This window comes from Gossypium raimondii, chromosome 5 (assembly GCF_025698545.1).
Source record: "Gossypium raimondii isolate GPD5lz chromosome 5, ASM2569854v1, whole genome shotgun sequence".
In the NCBI taxonomy this organism is placed as follows: domain Eukaryota; kingdom Viridiplantae; phylum Streptophyta; class Magnoliopsida; order Malvales; family Malvaceae; genus Gossypium; species Gossypium raimondii.
Window position 1 is genome coordinate 1,894,322 of NC_068569.1, and position 21,793 is coordinate 1,916,114.

Below are 21,793 nucleotides of genomic sequence, written 5' to 3' on the forward strand. Positions count from 1 at the left end.
GGTTTAACTCACTTAATGCTAGCTAGATCATATGATAAAAAATAAGATGGATGAATGCGAAAACGGATCGTAAAATTTGTCAAAGTTGAGAATTTGACTTAAGGTTCTAGACGTTCGGAAAAAAAATTAGATTTTTGACACAACTTGAAATGCAATCAAATCCAAGTTAAATAAAATAATTAATAATTAAAATAGAATAATAAATCTACGATTAGAACAATAAGAAAGAAAATAAAAAAAAATAGATGGAAAGATAAAATGTGGTATGTAAAAGTCCTAAGAAGCATTAGAAACACGAATAATCCACAACCTTCTTCAAGCAGATCTAATTTCCCCTCAAAAAAAAAAAACTTGGCAAGAAAAAGTTTGAAGATAATCCCCACAATCTGAAAATATTGTTAAAACTCTTCTAAAAGGAATTCAAGAGAAATTCTTAAAAAATAAAAGAAAATAAAACTCAAAGTGAATTTATAAAATCAAAAATGAAATTGAATAATAATGAACTGAATCAATTGTGTACAATGTCGCTTCTCTTACTCGTATCGAATAGAACATGCTGAGGCAAACCTTCTTCATGTAAAACCTACTTGATTTAGAACGGGAGTGTAATACCCCCTAACCTTAAACTGTCGCCGAAATAGAGTTACGAGGCATTACCAGACATCTTGGACAATTTACAAATAATTCTTAAATAAATAACGAACCATATATAAAAGAATCATAAATTCTTATAAATTTGTGCTAATTGGCTTCATTTTTTTTAATTTCGACGATATTTCTGCTTATTTTTACATAAAACCCCCTACAAACTTAAAACCAAAAACAACCCAATATCAATATTTCAATCAATAATTTTATACTTTAAAACGCTACTAAATCATGCTTAATAAATTGATTCACTACTTTATTTATCACTCAAAAGATTATAACCATTTGCTTACAACCAAGATCATTTAGCATATATATATTTATATATATATGACTCGTGTACAATCACCTAGTACATGCCACTTAAACAAAAGGAAGAAATACATCACCAAATTTTTTTTTTTATGGAGTCGGGATCTTTCTGGATGCTGAACTGGACCTTGAACTCTAACCACCTGCGCACAGAAACAACCGTACGCTGAGTATTTCATACTCAGTGGTATTACCATAATTCAAATTATAATATTAATAAACATGTAATGTATAAAATCATTCTTATAAATTTAAACTCAAGTTTCATATTTCAACAATAACAATTCATCAATTAATATCATATATCCACAATTTGGAACTTGGACACATTTCGAACCTCAGATTCATTTCTCAATCTCATATCACATTTCAATTCACCATTCAACGTTTCATTTCATTTCAATAGCTTGATTGATCAACTCATTCAGTTTATCATTTCATTATTTACCCTAATAACAAAATTCGAATTTTGGTGGATACACGGATCCAACCAAACACTCCAGTATGGCACCCAATGCCTCATTGGATAGTTTGAATCAATAGTTGACACCCAGTGTCTCATCGGCAAAGTCGAAGAAAGTTGGTACCCAGTACCTCATCGAATCTATCCGAAGAAATATAGTGACACCCAGTGTCTCATTGACTCGAGGTCGAAGTATTCCTGAACTCTTCCAATCCTATGGCATGCCAACTATATCCGACTCAGCCCGACTAGTTAATAGGGTATTCAAATCATTTTTCTATTTCAATTTCACTTTTGATCCAATCACAATTCAATTCAGATTCACTTCCCACTTTCTAATCAATATACAATTCAATATCAATACATATTTCAGATATTCACACATAATCATAATTTAATTCACTTTTATTCAATTCATATTTTTAATTCATTTTCCAATCAAATTCAAATCACTAATTATTTTTCAATCAATATATATTTCAAATACTCACGTATTTTCTTCATTCAATTCAATTTGATTCAATTCAAATCACTATTATCATTTCAATTACTTACCTAATTTTACTTACCATGCTTTTTAATTAAAATATAACAATTAATAATAAATAGATTTGAATTATAGTAATACAAACCGTGATTTTCTCGAGTTTACTCCTCGATAATCTTCTCTTTTCCCTTCCGTGCCGATGCTTCTGGTTCTTTGCTAGCTACGAAAATAATAATAATTTACACTATTAATTACAACACTAATTATGATAAATAATTGAAATTCTATTAAATTTATTCCTTATTCTCAATTTGATCCTAACTAAGTTCACTTACTTTCCTAATTCAATTCACACTCTATTTCTATTAAAATTTCATCCAAACTCAAATTTAACTATTAAAATTTCAGCATATTTTCCTAATTTCGAATTTATTTCAATTTAATCCCTAAAACTCAAAACTTATAGCTTAGTTTACAATTCAATCCTTTATTCAATTCCAATCAAAATTTCTATCAAATAAACCCTCAATTCCATCATTTATTCAACATAAACCCTACTAAAAATCTATTAACTTTCAAAATTTAAATCCAAGAGTATTTCACTCTTGGATTCCAAAACATCAAATTTATAAGAAAAATGACTTGATTAAACTTACCAATTAAAGTTTCAAGCTTCAAATCCCTAGTTTTCTCTTTTATTTTCTTTCCTTTTTCTTTCGCTTCTTCTCCCTGCTTCTCGTCTCAATTCTGTTTCTATTCTTTGTTTTTGTTTCTTTTTATATTTTATTTATTTTATTAACATAATATAATGATTATAATAAATATCTTTTTAATAACAATATTTATTTTACATCTGGTCACACCTATAATTTTACATTTGTACCAATAATTTTATTACAATTGTCATCATTTAATTTGTTTATCAAATAAAAATCTCATAATTTAATTATTTAATTTAATAAATATTTTAACTTAATAATAATAATAATTAGTAAATATCTATTTTAATATCATTTACATTTATTACAATTGTACACATAAATATTATTACTTTTGTACCTTATCATCATCATACACTTGTCATGTCTTTAATTTATTTATTATATAAAAATCTCATAATATAATTAATTCAATTAATAATTATAAAATATCTTCATACTTAAATTATAAGTAATTTAGGTGTTTAGTTTACAAATGTACAAATATAATTTTTACACATGTATATTTTATTACCATACAATTGTCTACTATTTACTTTATTTAATAATAATAATAATAATAATAATAATATAAAACCATAATAATGGTTAATAATTATAATAATTATATATATAATATTTATGTATAACTTAAATAAAATCTTAGATTTTAATGCATATATGCCGCCTCATTTCATATAAATGGCTTAATTTCCATTTTAGCCCTTTTTGCTTTCTTTTAATCTATAATTAGGCTTTCATTCTTTATTCAATTTGATCTTTTTCCTAATTACTTTAAATTAGGCTAAATTCACCTAATTAATTCCTAATTAAGCACTCAACTAAACTCATAATTTAATTATTTCTAATAATTATTTATGACTCAATTTACTAAGACGGAAAGCCCGATATCATACTTTTCGATGCCCGTGAATTTTGGGTCATCACAGGGAGAATAGTACGGTTTTATGAAACCATGCGTATATAGCTCAAATCCGTAGTCAATCCTATTTCCGATAGGAGCAGTTGACAATTGAATCCAACTTTTTCCATTATTTTCGTATCCGTAATAGTGCGAAAGGAAAGCCTAACTCCAAGTTGTTCAATAATAGTGGCGTTGTTGAGTTTCTCGATCCTTTAACTTAGGATTAGTCAATAAATAGTTTTAAACTAAACTTTCTTGTTGACATAAAACTCCTAAATAACTTAAACTATTTCATAATTATTAAAAACTCGGAATAACTTAATAATTATTAAAAATTCAGAATAATAAAATAATGAGAGTTGATAAAACCCAAACCCAATATGATTTAAAATACATAAACTCCCGAAATCAAAATCAAGTGATTCAAAATGTGTTTCAAGAAGACATCTCAATCCAGATATGTCAGGATCTCATCCAAAAAATCAGGTAAGTCTACTGCTTAAAAATTGACAACTTCGATAAATGAAATTTAATAAAAGCATCCCCTTTCTTATGTCAGAGCTATGGGCTTTTATAGCCTTAACCGCATTTATGAGCTAAGTATTAACAATTGAACAGCCTTTTAATCATTCCGAATGGAATAAAGTAGTTGAAATCAAAGATGACAATTAGCGAGTGAGGTCAACACGAGCACTAAGTTGACAAGTACTTTCAAGGTGATGTCTTTAACGATTAAGTGAAACCCTCATAAATGTTATTCCGAGGAGTGTTTTCAAGTAGTAAGAACAAGTTCCAATAAAAAATTATTATTTCGTAATTAATTGATTAATTATAATCAAAATACAATTGAAAGTCAACCCAATAATTAAAAAAAAAAAAGACTTTTATTGGCATTAGGGAAAAAATTGAAGCAATACTAATCTTCCTCCAAACCCCTAAAGAAGAAAACTAAAAACGTTTTGATCTATCGATTTGGCCATATGAATCTAAATATATTCCAAATTCCACAAGGAGCAAAAAGTTATGTAGTAAAATGATTATGTGATCTCAAATTCTCAACTGGATTTATTTGCTGCATAGATTTACAACACAGAGATAGGAGAGAAGAAAAATACAAAATTGCTGCAATTTCTCTACTGGATATATGGAGAAAATACATAAAAAATCATTTAGCTCATATACCAATAAAAATAAAATATAAAAAAAGATCATCAATGGATGAGATAGGTAATCGCCAGAGCAAGTACAAGGAGAATGTAAGCAATTCCTTGATCAATGGCAGAACCATCGTTGGACGGAAGTGGTGCAGGCGATGAACCCATGCTTTGACCGTAACTGAGCTGCGAAAGTGCCAAGAACAAGAACCCTATGGCTGAAACTACATGCAACTTCCTCATCTTCGAATCAAAATACTACGATTAATCAACGAGAAATTCTGTTTTTTTTTTTCACCGGAAAAATAAAAAAGAGCAGTCGAAGAGAAGAAGGATGTTTGTGAATGTGAATTCGCGAGAGGAATTTAATGGTATTTATATTGGGAGAGCGTTTATTGTGGGTTAGGTTTAGGTCTGCAATTTCCGGGAAAAGAAAATTGAAAGGTCTAGAAACTGATGCACGCGTCGTCGTAGATGCGAGAATTTTTGACTCAGTTGGCGGCTTACGTAAAACCATAAAAGATTGACCTACTAGGATTCTAAGGTAACTTCCCAGATTTATATGCTAGTTTTTTTTTTTTTTTGATTTGATTTTCTCGTAGATATTCATCGAGATAAAAAATTTTATTTAATTTTATCTTCTGTACCTATATTCTTCCATGATTTGAATTTTAGATTAGTGGGGTTGAATTCAAGGATTAAATTTAATTATTTTCAAGTATTTGGATTAAATTTAAATTTTGAAATATTATTATTTACTTGAATACCAAAATGGATAATATAAGATTTAGTCCCTGAACTTAATAATTAACTAGATTTATTTTAGTACTTGTACTTTTTATCCACTTTGGCACTTAGACTTGATAAAAGGGTCCATTTTGGCCCTAAACTTAAAAAATATAAAATTTGATGATGTAGCTCTATGAGATTATGTCACATGATCACTTAAAATTACAAATTTTATATAAATTTAATTTTTAGGTGACGATTTGGTACAATTACATTCAGTGTTTGAATAACCAAATAAATGGTTGAATAGGTCAGACCACTAGTTCTTCATTTAACCAATTTGATTGGTTCGACATCGGATCAACAATAATTAAAGAAGCAATTTAAATTCATAAAAATCTAAAAAAATTTATTAAATCGGCTCAACTTGTTCAACTGTTGATTTTTTAATCGATTTTTAATTTTTATCAATGTCAAGCAGTTTTTGAGTCAATCAGTTCAATTCATTTGTTTGTGCTGTTATTAAATCGATTAATTATCGGTTTGTCTGATTCAGTAACATTGGTCTCATCATCAAATCTTGACAAAATTCAAGTTCAGGACCAAAGTGAAAAAAAATACAAGTATAAAAAAAAAATATTATCCTGAAAAAGAAAGAGTGAAGGGATTATGTTTCAAAAATCAGAAGAATACAGAGAGTGAAGGCAGAAATAGACCCATTTTTATTTATAGTTATGACTTATGATATTTAAATAAAGAAAAAAAGCATGTTTGAAGTGTGAGGTCTCACCGGTCGTGATTGGCTACCCTTGTGTTCTTTTAATAGTCGTTAGCTTAGAATAGTAGTATTTTTCTGGTAAAATGTCTCTTCCACTTGGACCATGACTAAACCATCACTTCTATATATTTAGGAGTTTTATGACTTTTATTTTGGTTTTCTCTGTCTTCTAGTTAAATTTGAATTTTATGTTCTAATTTCAATTTTTGAAGGAAAATAAAATATTTATATATACATGTTTTTAATTTAAAAAAAAAAAAAGGAGCTAATATGCATGATTTTAAATTTATAATAATCTCAAAGTTTTACTTTTCTTAATTACAATTAATATAGAGAGCCAAAGTTGTCATATTGTTGGTAAGGGCATCCCAAACATTTCAAATTAAAAAGGTCAAAGAAGTAGTTTTGCTTTGCTGTTATAAGTTTTGTAGGTATATTTTTCCTCAATTATCAATAAATTTCGGTGAAGATTTTAGACTCTAACTCCACAAGCAGAGTTAGAGGGTTGACAGTTGACACTATTGGCAGGGGCAGATCTAAGCTCCTAAAATGAAAAATTTTTCATTTACGCTCTTTATAATATATAAAATTTTAAATTAGTAATGATAAAAGCACACTTTGACCCCTAAAAATATAAAATTTAATTTAATTTTTTAAAAATTATAAAGATATAAGCTATTAAAATAACGAAATTGTATTTTTACTATCATAAAAATATATAATTTAATTCTGACTCCTCCAAAAAAATTTCTGACTTCACTCGTCCCACCTAAATCGTATTTCTAGATCCGACACTAACTACTAATGTATCAATTACTCACCTATATTAAAATCAACAGGTATGTATATATATAATAAAATAAAAAATATTAAATAAATAGGATATACGTATTTCTGTTTTATCACTCAATTATAAAAAAAATTAATTTAATCACTAAAATTTAAGAAATGGTTAATTTCTGTCATTATTATATTATTATATTATTATTTATTTGTTTCTTTCATTTTTGCTTTAAAGTGGAAGAACAAGCTTTGAGAATGGCATAATGGATCAATCAAGTTTAGGAAGAACTATTCTCCCAAAGGACCCAACATCACTGTTCTTCAACTCTTTCTTTAGCAGCACCCTCAGACTCTGCGTTATTTATTCCAAGTTATAAACAATTTCAGTCATTAGTGAAGATAATGAAATTTAAAACTCAAAAGATCAACAAGTTTTAAAAAATCCACCTTCTTATCTGGTATGCAAAACTTGTATGGATCCTTTTTGGTACTACCCTTGTTTTTATTTGTATCAATGCCAGCGCCAGAGTTTTTCAGTCTCCTGGCATCCACCTGTGTTGAAGCCCCTGAATTAGCATTTCATTGCAGGCTTCTTTGTCATGCCAACTTTCTCTTAATCCTTGCAAGCTCTGTTCTATAAGGACCCATGGTTCTTATCTCTTGTTCCTTCCATACCCTAAATTCAAACACCTTTTGCTTCGTATAGAAAGGGTACATAGGAGCCTGCTCTATGGGATGACTGTATGGGAATTGTGGGCTCTGATAAGGTAGCAAAAAGCCGTGATGGATGTTGAAACTGAGAGTTCATTGGTTCAAACATGGAGAAGTCTGAATTTTGAGACGGCCAACCCATGTTTGAGGTTGAATTGGTGGTTGTGGTGGTGGAGAAAAAGGGAATGTAAGAAAGAATTCTCATTAGGACAAAGGTGCAATGTGATGATGAGTCTAAGGGATTGCAGTGCTATATGGTGGGGTCAATTGACAGAATTTAATGCCATGTCACTATATCGGCGCAGTGATTAAAAGAAAAAATTCTTCAACTTTAATGATACGCTAAACATTTAATGACTAATTAGATATTAGTAAGTAGCTAGTGCGAGAAAAGATTATATAAAATTGAGTTATTATGTTATTTTAATATTTTTATCTTAAATTTTAACATATTATGTTCAATTTGATGACACATTATCTTATACCTCTTTCTAATTATTTAATGATATTTTAATAAATTTTTTCATGTTATTAAACTTCGAACTTGAATCTTTAATCATAAATCCGAACTCAAAACCTAGAATCCTGAACCTCAAACTTGAACTCAAAACTCGAACCCTAAACTTGGCCTTTTGGTTCAAGGTTCAATTTAAGGTTTACGATTCAGAATTCGGATTCAAGATTCAGGGTTCGAGTTTAGATTCAAGATTTAAGTTAAAAAAATACTAATATTATGTATGAATAACATGAAATAAATTATTGAAATGTCATTGAATACAGGATGACATGGCATCCTGTTTCATATAAACTTTTTCTTTTTGAAAAAAAAAATTGAAATTTATGATGGAATTATTGAAATATAATTGTATCCCACATTCATAAAATACTTTGTTGCAAGGATAAGAATATATTTTTTTACCGATTCTTGATGTGAAAAGTGCATCATCCTACAGTCATTTTTGCTTCAGATTTGACAGATTTGAACAAAAATGATGGATCAGACATTGAGAATTTGAGATCCAGCCAATGGGTCACATGGAGCTAATATAGAGCTTCCTATCTGGATTCAATGCAACAAGGTTCTGTGTAGAAATAAAAAGCCAAATCCTCTACATGTATGATTGACAGCTAAATCTTCTAGTTGTGGCAAAAGCACATTAAAGATCAAATTGGCTAATTATATGCATGTAATATAAGATCAAATTGGCATCCATGTAATCCATATTCTAGCCAAGACGAGCATTTTCTCGGGAAAATTAAGAATTTCCCGTGAATCCCAGCTTGTAAACCGGACAGCTAAGCCAACAGCTTTGTTCACTTACATTGATACATTGATGATGTTCCGTGTATTTGTATCCAAATCAGAGGTGGCTGCCCTTTTTAAAATCAAAATTAGGAAATAAAAAATTTCCAGCTGTAGCCTGAAACCACTAGATAATGAACACCAACTTACCAGTCAACTGCCAAAACTACCGGTCTCACTTAAAAAACAACTGCTATTCCCACTCTATGTTTCCATTCTTACTTGTAGTTCTGGGTATAATCTTTGTTGGACACTTACCTGGAAGCAATAAAAACGCTCCTGGAGTTGGCCATTTTCCCTCTTGTAATCTTATCTTCTAATTATCAGTTTTTGACCCTTTCCATTTCGCTTTTCAACACACTTTTAAATCCCAAAGTTTCTCTCTACCTTTAAAACTCTATAATTTTCTCTTTGTTTTCTGGGAATCCTTGATCAAATCGTTAATGGCAAGAACAAGCAACAAGAACGTACAAGCCAAGCTGGTAGGTATGTCTTTCCCTTTGTTTTTTGGTTTAAAAATGGAATTATTTTCATGAAGAACATGATCTTGTCGCCTGAACCAAAATTATGATCATGAAAATGTGTTGATGAAGCATATTCTTTTTCTTTCAGGTACTGCTTGGGGACGTGGGAACTGGGAAAACAAGCTTGGTTTTGAGATTTGTCAAAGGCCAATTTTCTGATTTTCAGGTTTTTATCTTTTTTTTTTAACATATGATTAAGGTATATATATGTATTTATATATACATCTAATGCAAGTGTAAATGTAATATAGGAATCCACAATTGGAGCTGCCTTCTTCACTCAGGTTCTGTCTCTAAACGAAGCCACGGTTAAGTTTGATATATGGGACACAGCAGGACAGGAGAGATACCATAGCTTGGCTCCTATGTACTATCGAGGTGCCGCAGCTGCCATCGTGGCCTACGATATCACAAACTCGGTAACTTCCTCTCAAGCGTTTTATCCGATTTTATCTTTAACATGTTTATGCAGTTATGATTAAGCTTCGATCTCTTTATAACTGATGTCCCTATAAGTTTATTAGCTGATGTCTCTTTGTAACTGTATCTGGTCTAGATGCCATACCTGCATATCTAGTTATAAGAAATGTACCATAGCTTATCCGGTAGCTGAGTTGAAGTTCCTATCTTTGATATTAGTGTCTCCATGCGTTCATGCTCTGTAAGTGATTGTCCAATGATGGTGTTGGTATTTCAGGAATCCTTTGAGCGTGCCAAAAAATGGGTTCAAGAACTGCAAAGACGAGGTAATTGACTTATAGTATCTTAAAATTTACTTAGTTCAAGCATGTTTCATATTCCAACATGTTGTTTGATTCGTATTACAATGGTTCAGGAAATCCGAATCTGATAATGTTCTTGGTAGCAAACAAGGTCGACCTGGAAGAAAAGAGAGCGGTGGGAAATGAGGTATCTGCAATCTGATAACCGCTTCAATCATCTATTTTACCTTTTCCAACTCGAAATATTGCGATTAAATGCCGCTCTACTCATAATTGCATACTGCATCACCACTGACAAGTAATCCCTGTATGTGTTTAAGTGAGTTTTAATGTTTTTGTTCAGGAAGGTGAAGTATATGCCAAAGAAAATGGTTTGACTTTCATGGAAACATCTGCAAAGACGGCACAGAATGTCAGCGAACTCTTCTACGAAATAGGTAAATACTGTGTTTCATAAGCCGTTTGCTTCCTATATGATGTAAATTGGCAAGCATCTTCTGAACTTGTTTCTTATGCTCACATACTTTCTTGCAGCAAAGAGGTTGGCAAAAGCTGCTCCTTCTCGGACAGGTGGAATGAAATTGCATAGCCGACGGCAAGAAAGCGGAAGAAGGCTATTCTGTTGCTCCTCGTGATACAAAGGTTAGCTTTGCATCTGAATAAATCTGGGAACATGATTTCATCACTATCTGTCAGTCAACTAAAGACATGAAGGTCTTATTACCATGATTGAGGTTCCATGTCTGGGGTTTCTAGGGGCTTTAGTTTCCCCTGGAGCGATGGAATCACTGCTGTCATACTAACTAGATATAATGCATTTCCCCTTAATTTACAAGCAATACATTTTAGGCCTCTCTTGTTAATTAACAGCTAAAGAAATTGTTGCAGGTCATCGAAACTGAAGATTATGCTGGTTCCTGGCTGAATTTGCTTCAATGAATATTGGCTGTGCCTATATGCACGTACACTGCTGAAACACAGGAAAAGCTTTATATGAATTTCAAATGCGCTCATTTTGTGTAAGAGATGATCATGGATCTCTAAATGAATAAAGGTTCAAAGCAAAAAAATGACTTTGATTACTGAATTAATAGTGTGTTTATTATGTCCAATTAGTTTTTCTCTGTATAGTAAGACGACTCGGTAACCAGTGCCGCGGTTCCAGATCCTCTGTTATAATTTATAAGCTTTTCAGCATGGTTTGATTTTCTAGTATCAATTGCATTATTTTCGAAGTTTCAAGTCACCGTATACAAAAGACGTGGGATTCGTGACTCTCCGATAAGGATCTAGACAACAACTAGTGTCTCAGAGCCGACTTTGGTATTAAAAGTCACCATCTCTACCAACTTACAAGATATTATCCACTTTTGTTGATTAAAGCTCATGGTTTTGTTTACAAAGTGTCTCAAAGGTTCAAAACTGGCTAATCAGACTGTCCAGTGCTGGGTTGCTTTCTTTTTTATTTCTTTTTTCAATTACAAGGTTGTTGTTTTTCCCATGTAGCAAGGCAAGGGTACCAACTTGATAGCCTCAATTTAGTATTATTTCTCAGGAATATAATCAATAAAATTTTAAATATATAATAGTATATATTTAAAATAAATTTCAATAGGAAAGTAATTACATACCCAATATAGAATATTTTATAAGAGTTAAAATTGTCTTTTGTTCCTAAAAATGCTTATGCTAAAAAAAATAGCTTTTGCTTTGACGTTCAAAAGCACATATCACTCCAAAAATTGTCAGTTTAATATTTTTTATGGTTCCAAAAACACTTTTGACCGAAATGCAAGAGTTCTCACTACAGTTTTGACCAAAAACCAGTTGTTCTTGTTGCTTCTGTGGTGAAACGTCCCAAATACAATGAAGAATGGGTCGACTTTCAGAAGCTGAAGCTTCTTTACCCTATAGAACTCATGGAAACCAACAAGACATGGCATTAAAATGATGTGGACAAAAGCAAAGCCTCGCTGGTGGTTTTGGCCTTTCTATGCCGTAAGAATCACCATTCAAGGCCCTCTAGAACAGAAATATTTTTACTGTTTTTCAAGAAAAATTAAAATTCTAACTTCTTTTTGCAATGTCACATGCATTACTGGAATGCCAAAAAAGAAAAAGAAACAAAACCATTAAACTTTGTTTTCTGCTGTCAACAGCTATTTTAAAAACGCCACAACACGGTCAATAAGCAAATGAATCCAAGAAAGCATTTCTTCAAAAAAAAAAAAAAACAATGAGAAAGTAAGAATTTTAGTTAGCAATGGCTCTTAGAATTTTGAAAACGTTAGAGAAAATGGTTTTGCTTATGCCCCGGCTAATTTTGAACTTTGACAGAAACCCTAATCACCATGAAGGAGAAGAGCATGGAGAACCCGATGAAAATGATGAAAGACCATTATTACTATTAGAACCACTGCCCAAAGTGACTAAAGACCTAGCATCTCTAAGAGAAACAGGACAAACCTGAGCTGGGAGCTTCTTCATTGGACTCAAAGGAAATGTCATCGAAAGCTCAGCCTTAGAACCGTTGTTTTCTAAATGTGAAGGCGATGTATCCGACCTCTCAAACGTAGTATCTGGCATGCTGCAGCCAACATCATTGTTGTAAATAGGATTCGATATGTAAACGAAATTATCCACACCATGACCAGGAGTAGTACCGTTAGCTTTTTCTTTACAATTAGTAGCAGTTCCGGTGCCAACTCGTGTTGAGATTTCTTGAACAGGGTTAGGGGAAGACGCAAAGGAAGTTGATGGAGTTACAAGAGATAAGAAGCCAATTTGATGAGTGGGCTTGTGTTTGGTTCTTGGGTAAGGATTTTAAAAACTTGAGGATGTAAAGGGAGAACTGCATGGAAAAGGAAGCTCCTTGGTGCATGAATAACTCCTTGTGGATAGAAGCTACTAAGGGGACTGGTTGATTGAATTTGGTTATCAAGAGGAGGAAAGGAAGAAGCAGTATTTGTAGGGGTGGCAGCAGCAGTTGCAGTGTTGGTAATGATAGGGCTGGCAGCAGAGTGTATATACGCTGACAGAGCAATAGAGCTTAGCTAGCAGTACTATGATTAAAGCTAATACAATGGCCAGGCTAACCACCATTATCAGTGTTGCACCCATGATTACCTAGGATGCCCCCTTCATTGTTTTACTTAGCCTTTTCTTTTAACTTCTTTGGAGAGGATCGACAGAGAGGGAAAGTAATTACAGGGTAAGACAATAGAAAGCTTGCTTTCTTCCTTTTTGGAGGGAAACAGTAGGTGGGGAATCTCGTGAGACTTAGGTCATGGGGAATGCGTAAGCAACTCTTCGTGAGACTTTAGTAACCGCAGCCGTAATTTGATACATAGAGCAAGGTACAACCAAAAAAAGTATCGTGGTCAATACGCCCAATTCAGAATTTTTCCTGCTCAGTTCTCAGTCATTTGTTGTGAATGACAACATCCAATCTCAATCTTAAAGCATAACTGCAGATTAGCATGAGTAAATCCATTTGACATCAACTCTGGCAGGCATGGGATTTGTGGAAACAAAATGATTTTCTCGAGCTCAAGGATGAATCACTGGAATCATGCCCCCAAAACGAGCCGCTGAGTATTATTCAGGTCGTTTTTCTGGGCGTGCAAACAAGTGCAACTGACAGACCTACCATAAGTTATGTCTTCACTTACAACTAATCTTACATTTCTATAAATTATGTCTTCACACTGTACAGAAAAATCATATCATGTGGTATTTCTTCAATGTGCCATTTCAGAGATGATGAAGTTGAATGCTGCTAAGTTTATCCTTGTAGTTTTTATCAATTCCAAATATAGAAATGGCATTTTAATTGTATAACTCTATATGAAGCCTCAGAAGTCTGATCAAATGCTTAATGAAAAAAATCATTCCAGCTTTTTGCGTAACTGGAATCCTATGATTCACATTATAGATGCATGAGAAGCAGTTTTAGAGTCAGAACCCGAATCAACACCATTCCTTGTATATCTCATTGAATTTCATCCATGAACTCTTAACCCTTTCGTTGTATTATTGCACTCAAAATCTCAAACTTAGAATTTGACAACATTGAATTTCATGTTATCAATAAATTCTAGTCCCGCAAACAAATGAACAAGAACATAACAACTAAGAACAAGGTATTCGAAAGCAACTAGTATAATCATATAAGAAAGACTTAGGATTACAACACTCTAAAACAGGAACTTTGACCTAAGTTTCCCTATATTAACCTAACAAGACAATAAAATCCCAAGAAGATGCCTGCACAATCCCCTCAACTCGAATATGGTTATACCACTCAACTCCATGTTCTAAAATGGATGACTGTGACATCTTATCTACTCCATCTATTATAAGGACATAAGCAAAGTGGTAACCACCATTGAATATTAAAAACAGCAAAATTGAAGTAGCAGCAAAAATACTAACTATTGTTTCTCAGGGTTGTCAGGTTCTTCTTCCTTTTCAGGATCTTCCTCCTCTTCCTCTTTCTTTTCTTCCTCTTCTTCATCTTCTTCAGGGGGATCATACGGCATTGGTGGTGGTAATGGTGTTTTCATAGGGCTGAATTGAGGGAATATGTCAGGTCTGCGTCCAGGTTTAGGCCTCTCCCACTCCTGCCATGTGAACCAAGGTGCTCATTTTTAATCACACTGTCTTGAAGAAACAAAATTCCAAACAAAAAAAACCAAGATTGAATTATCTAAACAGTACCCATCAACCAAACAAAACTACCCCAATCGAATATTACTGCATAAAATTAAACCCATCTCATAAAAATCCTGCTGAGGCTTATTCTTCTTTCACAAAGCTAAAAACAAATATCATATCACTAATTTGGAATTTCCCTGTCCTGTTAACAAGGCAATTAAAACTACTTATAGCTGAATAAACAGAGCATGAACTTACAATGGGAAAATCGAGGGGATTGCGACGAGTCAATTTTTCTTCCTCGGGAGCCATACAAACCACCTGCAGCCTCTTTCTCATCGTCAGTTTATGGGATTTAGAAAAGGAGACAACGAGGGAGCATCTGCAACGGCGTATACTGGAAGTGGATGAACCCGGCGCTAGGGTTTTGGAAGGCGGCAATAACGATAGGCAAATGGATGATGCCATGGTTGGTTTCTTGGTAGGAACAGTTTCCCCAGAAACAAACAAAAATAAAAGAAGTACCAAGTTAACCGCCTTATCTCCGAGTCGTGTTCGTCTCGGCTAGGACGGCCTGCACTCAGCCCCTAAATACCCAATGGCCACAATTTTAACATCTGTAGGCTCAGCATCTCTATCAACTTTTATGGGTCTATATTATCTAATGGGTGGTCCAATCCACTTGTTGATTTAGTGCCATTTTAGATTCACCTTTCGTCCCAAATGAAGCTTAAATTGGACTCAGAGTTGACCCCAAAAATTGGGCTCAGAATGTTAGACTAGTTTTAACCAAATTCAACTTTTAGTTTTTAGAGTGATAGGTATATATTATTTATTTATTAGTTTTAAATATTAATTAAAAGCATATGATAGTTTCATAACTTCCCATACAGAATTAAAATAATTCACTAAACTTCATAATAAGAGGAAATGTATGAAAATGTCAACATTGGCTATTTTGAATACATCCACTTATAGTTTTTTTTCTTTCATATTCATTTTACTATATCTTATAATTATTTTTTCCGATTATATCGTCTTCAAAGTTTGAACTTGTATTTTTCATTGAGTATGTAATATGTTTTATCATTATACCTAACACTTATTAATACCACAAATCATGTTATCTACCATTTGCAATAGGACATGTTATGCCCATTAAATTCCTATATGCCATAAGAAAAGGGTTTAAATCCCACCGAGTACAAATTTTGAATTTGTATCAAGTGAATGCGGTCTCACTCCATGAACCTAATGAAGCTATGTGTGAAGGTGAAAAATAGGATTTAATAATAAAACTGAGTATAGACACTTCAAACCTAATTTTAGACCCATTGAAGAGATTTATCGTCTTTTGACAAATAACAATTCAAAGACTTCTCCTAATAAGTCAAAACACCCTTAAAAAAGAGTTAAATTGATGTCTGGTGAATTTATAATGAAACAAAAATGAATTATTAAAATAAATTGCAGTTTAATCCCTAATACATACTTCAACTTTTAATTTTTCTTTTAAATGAAAAGTAGTTTAGGCAAGTTATGAAACTTTGGGTTATTTATAACAGATCTTATTTATCAAAGACATTGAGTGTCATTTATTTGTTAGGGTTTGATTGGTATAACTCTAAAATAAAAATATATTTTAATAAAAACAAAATATTTTTATAATAAAATAAAATCTATTTAATCTTTAGAAAATTCAATAACATTCATTTGTTTCATTCATCATTAACATGAGCTCGAAACCTTTTACATAATTAAACTCCAAATAATATATTCCATTAAGAAAAAAATTAACCATACAATTGAACTCCACATAAAAACATGGCTGTAATGAAATTTCTTTAAGGTTTGAAAAAAAAAGAGAATAATTTTCTTTTAAAGGTAAACGCCACCATATTATAATTCAATTAACCCGTTGGATTAGGGTTGTGTAAGATTAAAAAGAAAAAAGAAATGATCAATAATAGCAGCAAACTTTAGTCATAGCCATGATGATTTGGTAATAACTAATATCCCTAAACAGGAATGGAAATAATATATCTGTTTGAATAAAAAGAAAAAAAAACAACTACTAAATTTCTAACTTCTTTTTGCAATGTCAGATGCATTATTGGAATGCCAGAGAAGAAAAAGAAACAAAACCATTAAGCTTTGTTTTCTGCTGTAAACAGCTTTTTCAAGAACACCACAACACAGTCAACAAACAAATGAATCCAAGAGAACCTTTGTGCTAAAAAAAAAAACCAATGAGAAAGTAGGAATTTTAGTTACCAATGGTTGTTAGAATTTTGAAAACATTTGAGAAAACGGTACAAAAAGCTTAAAATAAAGGTTCCCTGGCTAGTTTTGAGCTTTGACAGAAACCCTAATCACCATGAAGGAGAAGTGCATGGAGAACTTGATGAAGATGATGAAAGACCATTATTACACTATTAGAATCACTGCCCGAAGTGACTAAAGACCTAGCATCTCTAAGAGAAACAGGACAAGCCTGAGCTGGGAGATTCTTCATTGGACTCGAAGATGTCATCCAAGGCTCAGCCTTCTCATCATCCCCTGAAGAACCGTTGTTTCCTAGACCTCTCAAACGGAGTACCTGGCATGCTGCAGCCAACATCATTGCTGTAAATAGGATTCGATATGTAAGCAAAATTATCCACACCATGACCAGGAATAGTACCGTTAGCTTTTCTTTACAATTAGTAGTAGTTCCAGTGCCAATTCGTGTTGAGATTTCTTGAACAGGGTTAGGGGAAGTCGCCAAGGACGTTGATGGAGATACCAGAGATAAGATACCAAATTGATGAGGGGGCTTGTGTTTGGTTCTTGGGCAAAGATTTCAAAAACTTGAGGATGTAAAGGGAGAACAGCAGGGAAAAGGAAGTTCCTTGGTGCATGAATAACTCCTTGTGCATAGAAGCTACTAAGGGGACTGGTTGATTGAGTTTGGTTATCAAGAGGAGGAAAGGAAGAAGCAGTATTTGTAGGGGTGAGGGCACCAGTTGCAGTGTTGGTAATGATAGGGCTGGCAGCAGAGTGTATACGCTGACACCGCCAGTGGAGTAAGACAAAAGCAATAGAGCTTAGCTAGCAGTACTACGATTAAAGCTAATACAATGGCCAGGCTAACCACCATTATCAGTGTCGCACCCATTTTACTTTCTCTTAGCTCTTTTCCTTTAACTTCTTTGGAGAGGACCGACAGAGTGGGAAAGCTTCCTTTTTTGGCGGCAACAGTAGGTGGCGAATCTCGTGAGAATGCGTAAGCAACTCTTCGGTTCTTCAATGGTTGGGTGCTTTCTGTGTTGTCTTTTCTCTCTGGAATTCAAGTTCATAGAGGTCATTTAGTAACCGCAGCTATAGCTTGATACATAGAGCAAGGTACAACCCACAAAAGTATCATGGCCAATACGCCCAATTCAGAATTTTTCCTGCTCAGTTCTCAGTCATTTGTTCTGAGTGACAACATCTCAATCTCAATCTTAAAGCATAACTGCAGATTTGCATGAGGACATCCATTTGACATCAACTCTGGCAGGCATGGAATTCGCAGAAACAAAGTGATTTTCTCGAGCTGAAGGATGAATCACTGGAATCAAGCCCCCAAAAAGAGCTGTTGAGTATTATTATTCCGGTTGTTTTGCTGGGCGTGCAAACGAGTGCAACTGACAGACCTACCAGAAGTTATGTCTTCACTTACAACTGATTTTACATTTCTATAAGAACCAAAATTAATCTGCATGTGATGCTATTAAAAGTCATCTATATCCATAATGGTGCAGTCATGAATTATGCTTTTTTCCTCCCAAATTTCAAGATAATTATGTGCTTTGATATTCACACTGTACAGAAAAATCATATCATGTGGTATTTCTTCAATGTGCCTTTTGAGAGATGATGAAGTTGAATGCTGCTAAGTTTATCCTTGTTGTGTTTATCAATTCCAAATATAGAAATGGCATTTTAATTGTATAACTCTATATGAAGCCTCAGAAGTCTGATCAAATGCTTAATGAAAAAACCAGTCTAGCGATTTGCATAACTGGAATCCTATGATTCACATTATAGATGCATGAGAAGCAGTTTTAAAGTCAGAATGCGAATAAACACCATTCCTTGTATATCTCATTGAATTTCATCCATGAACTCTTAACCCTTTCGTTGTATTATTGCACTTAAATTTTCAAACTTGGAATTTGACAACATTGAATTTCATGTTATCAATAAATTCTAGTCCCGCAAACAAATGAACAAGAACATAACAACTAAGAACAAGGTATTCGAAAGCAACTAGTATAATCATATAAGAAAGACTTACGGATTACAACACTCTAAAACAGGAACTTGGACCTAAGTTTCCCTATATTAACCTAACAAGGCAATAAAATCCCAAGAAGATGCCTGCACAATCCCCTCAACTCAAATATGGTTATACCACTCAACTCCATGTTCTAAAATGGATGACTGTGACATCTTATCTACTCCATCTATTATAAGGACATAAGCAAAGTGGTAACCACCATTGAATATTAAAAACAGCAAAATTGAAGTAGCAGCAAAAATACTAACTATTGTTTCTCAGGGTTGTCAGGTTCTTCCTTTTCAGGATCTTCCTCCTCTTCCTCTTTCTTTTCTTCCTCTTCTTCATCTTCTTCAGGGGGATCATATGGCATTGGTGGTGGTAATGGTGTTTTCATAGGGCTGAATTGAGGGAATATGTCAGGTCTGCGTCCAGGTTTAGGCCTCTCCCACTCCTGCCATGTGAACCAAGGTGCTCATGTTTAATCACACTGTCTTGAAGAAACAAAATTCCAAACAAAAAAAAACCAAGATTGAATTATCTAAACAGTACCCATCAACCAAACAAAACTACCCCAACAGAATACTACTGCATAAAATTAAACCCATCTCGTAAAAATCTTGCTGAGGCTTTTTCTTCATTCACAAAGTTAAAAACAAATATCATATCACTAATTTGGAAATTCCCTGTCCTGTTAACAAGGCAATTTAAAGCTACTTATAGCTGAATAAACAGAGCATGAACTTACAATGGGAAAATCGAGGGGATTGCGACGAGTCAATTTTTCTTCCTCGGGAGCCATACAAACCACCTGCAGCCTCTTTCTCGTCGTCAGTTGATGGGATTTAGAAATGGAGACGACGAGGGAGCATCTGCAACGGCGTATACTGGAAGTGGATGAACCCGGCTTTAGGGTTTTGGAAGGCGGCAATAAGGATAGGCAAATGGATGATGCCATGGTTGGTTTCTTGGTGGGAACAGTTTCCGCAGAAACAAACAAAAATAAAAGAAGTACCAAGTTAACTGCCTTATCTCCGAGTCGTATTCGTCTTGGCTAGGTCGGCCTGCACTCAGCCCCTAAATCCCCAATGGCCACAATTCTAACATCTGTAAGTTCAGCATCTCTTTCAGCGTTTATGGGTCTGTGACTCTGTGTTTTCTCATGGGTTGCCCAATCCACTTGTTGATTTATAATTCTTTCTTAAGGTCGTTTAGGATTTACTGCCATTTTAGATTCACCTTTCGTCCCAAATGAAGCTTAAATTGGACTCAGAATTGACCCCAATAAATGGGCTCAGAGTATTAGACTAGTTTTAACCAAATTCAACTTTTAGTTTTTAGAGTCAACATTAGAGGTGGTCATGGGCCGGGCCCATAAAAATTTTTGGCCCGGCCCAAAATATGGGTCTAAGATTTGCCCAGGCCCGGCCCGAGAAATATAAGCCCGGGCCCGGCCTGGCCCGGCCCATTTTTATTTTAAAAATTTTAAAAAATTAAAAAAAAGTATTTTAAAAATATTTTAAAATTAAAAAATTAAAAAAAAGTATTTTAAAATTAAAAAAAATTAAAAAAGTATGTAAAAAATATTTTAAATTTTAAAAATAAATATATTTATTATATCGGGCCGGGCCGGGCCGAAAAAGTGGTACCCGAGGCCCGCACCGTTTTCTAAACGGGCCTTATTTTTTTGCCCAAGCCCATATTTCGGGCCTATATTTTTACTCAAACCCTCCCATATTTTGGGCGGGCCGTCAGACCGGGCCGGGCCGCCCGACCCATGAGCACCTCTAGTCAACATTTGTAATCAATTATTATTTGATAGGTTTTTTAACGATAATTAAAAATTCATCACATATTTAATTTATTTACTATTATTTTAAATATTAATTAATAAGCTTGATAACTTCACTCACAAAATTAAAATAATTCACTAAACTTCGTAATAAAAGAAAATGTATGGAAATGACATCATTGGATATCGTGAACATAACCACCAATTATGTTTTTTCTTACAACTCATGTTTGGAATTTGTGATTTCTTGCTTCCGACAATGTCGTTTTTAAAGTTCAAATTTGCGTCTTTCATTGAAAATGTCATTTATCTCATTATTACACTCAACATTTATAGATACCACGAATCATGTAATTTACAATTGCAATAGGATATATTATGTTCATTAAACTCCTATATGCTAAAGGACATGAGTTTCAATTCCCACCAAATACAAATTCTGAATTTTAGTAGGTGAATGCACTCTCAGTCCATGAACTTGATGAGGCTCTGCATGAAGGCGACAAATAAAATCCAATAATAGAAACCAAACATAGACACCTCGAGCTTGGTTTTATACTCATTGAGGAGGTCAATTGTCTCTTGACATATAACAATTCAAAGACTTTTCCTAATAAGTCAAAACAATTTTTTTTGTTGATATGTTTATAATCAGGCCAGTTCTTGACATTTTTGAGACCTTAGGTGAAATAATAAATTGAGCTAATTTTTAAAAATTATAAAATGTAATGTAATAAAAGCTGAAATTTTCTTAGGACTCTAAGAGATGAAGCATTTATGGTGAAAAATTAAAAATCTTAGATAT

The 21,793-nt window shown here is 33.2% G+C and overlaps 3 protein-coding genes and 1 long non-coding RNA gene across 5 annotated transcripts; 1 reads left to right on the forward strand and 3 right to left on the reverse strand.

The window, feature by feature from the left end:
• Positions 1 to 9,232: 9,232 nt before the first annotated feature.
• LOC105768902 (ras-related protein RHN1) lies at positions 9,233 to 11,452 on the forward strand. The gene is made up of 8 exons (XM_012589166.2): positions 9,233 to 9,473; positions 9,604 to 9,681; positions 9,767 to 9,934; positions 10,213 to 10,261; positions 10,351 to 10,424; positions 10,581 to 10,674; positions 10,772 to 10,879; positions 11,126 to 11,452. Exons 1-7 carry the CDS (start codon positions 9,435 to 9,437, stop codon positions 10,870 to 10,872), a joined length of 603 nt encoding a protein of 200 aa, XP_012444620.1. The 5' UTR covers positions 9,233 to 9,434; the 3' UTR covers positions 10,873 to 10,879; positions 11,126 to 11,452.
• Positions 11,453 to 14,245: 2,793 nt separating this feature from the next.
• Positions 14,246 to 15,465, reverse strand: LOC105768904 (uncharacterized). Its single transcript, XM_012589169.2, has 2 exons — positions 15,152 to 15,465; positions 14,246 to 14,859 (listed from the first exon to the last, which is right to left on the reverse strand). The coding sequence occupies exons 1-2, from the start codon at positions 15,359 to 15,361 to the stop codon at positions 14,671 to 14,673; spliced, it is 399 nt and encodes a 132-aa protein (XP_012444623.1). The 5' UTR covers positions 15,362 to 15,465; the 3' UTR covers positions 14,246 to 14,670.
• A 1,426-nt stretch (positions 15,466 to 16,891) lies between these two features.
• Positions 16,892 to 17,851, reverse strand: LOC128041223 (uncharacterized). Its single transcript, XR_008195927.1, has 2 exons — positions 17,577 to 17,851; positions 16,892 to 17,500 (listed from the first exon to the last, which is right to left on the reverse strand). It is a non-coding gene; the product is annotated as an uncharacterized LOC128041223 (long non-coding RNA).
• Positions 17,852 to 18,058: 207 nt separating this feature from the next.
• On the reverse strand, positions 18,059 to 20,394 carry LOC105768903 (uncharacterized). Of its 2 annotated transcripts, XM_012589168.2 has the most exons (3): positions 19,945 to 20,394; positions 19,466 to 19,650; positions 18,059 to 18,570 (listed from the first exon to the last, which is right to left on the reverse strand). In XM_012589168.2, coding segments are annotated over exons 1-3 (396 nt in total). In that variant the 5' UTR covers positions 20,155 to 20,394; the 3' UTR covers positions 18,059 to 18,569. The 2 variants fall into 2 exon arrangements, with proteins under 2 accessions (XP_012444622.1, XP_012444621.2); XM_012589167.2 differs by lacking the exon at positions 18,059 to 18,570 and having other exon boundaries at positions 19,039 to 19,650; positions 19,945 to 20,392.
• Between the last annotated feature and the right edge of the window lie 1,399 nt (positions 20,395 to 21,793).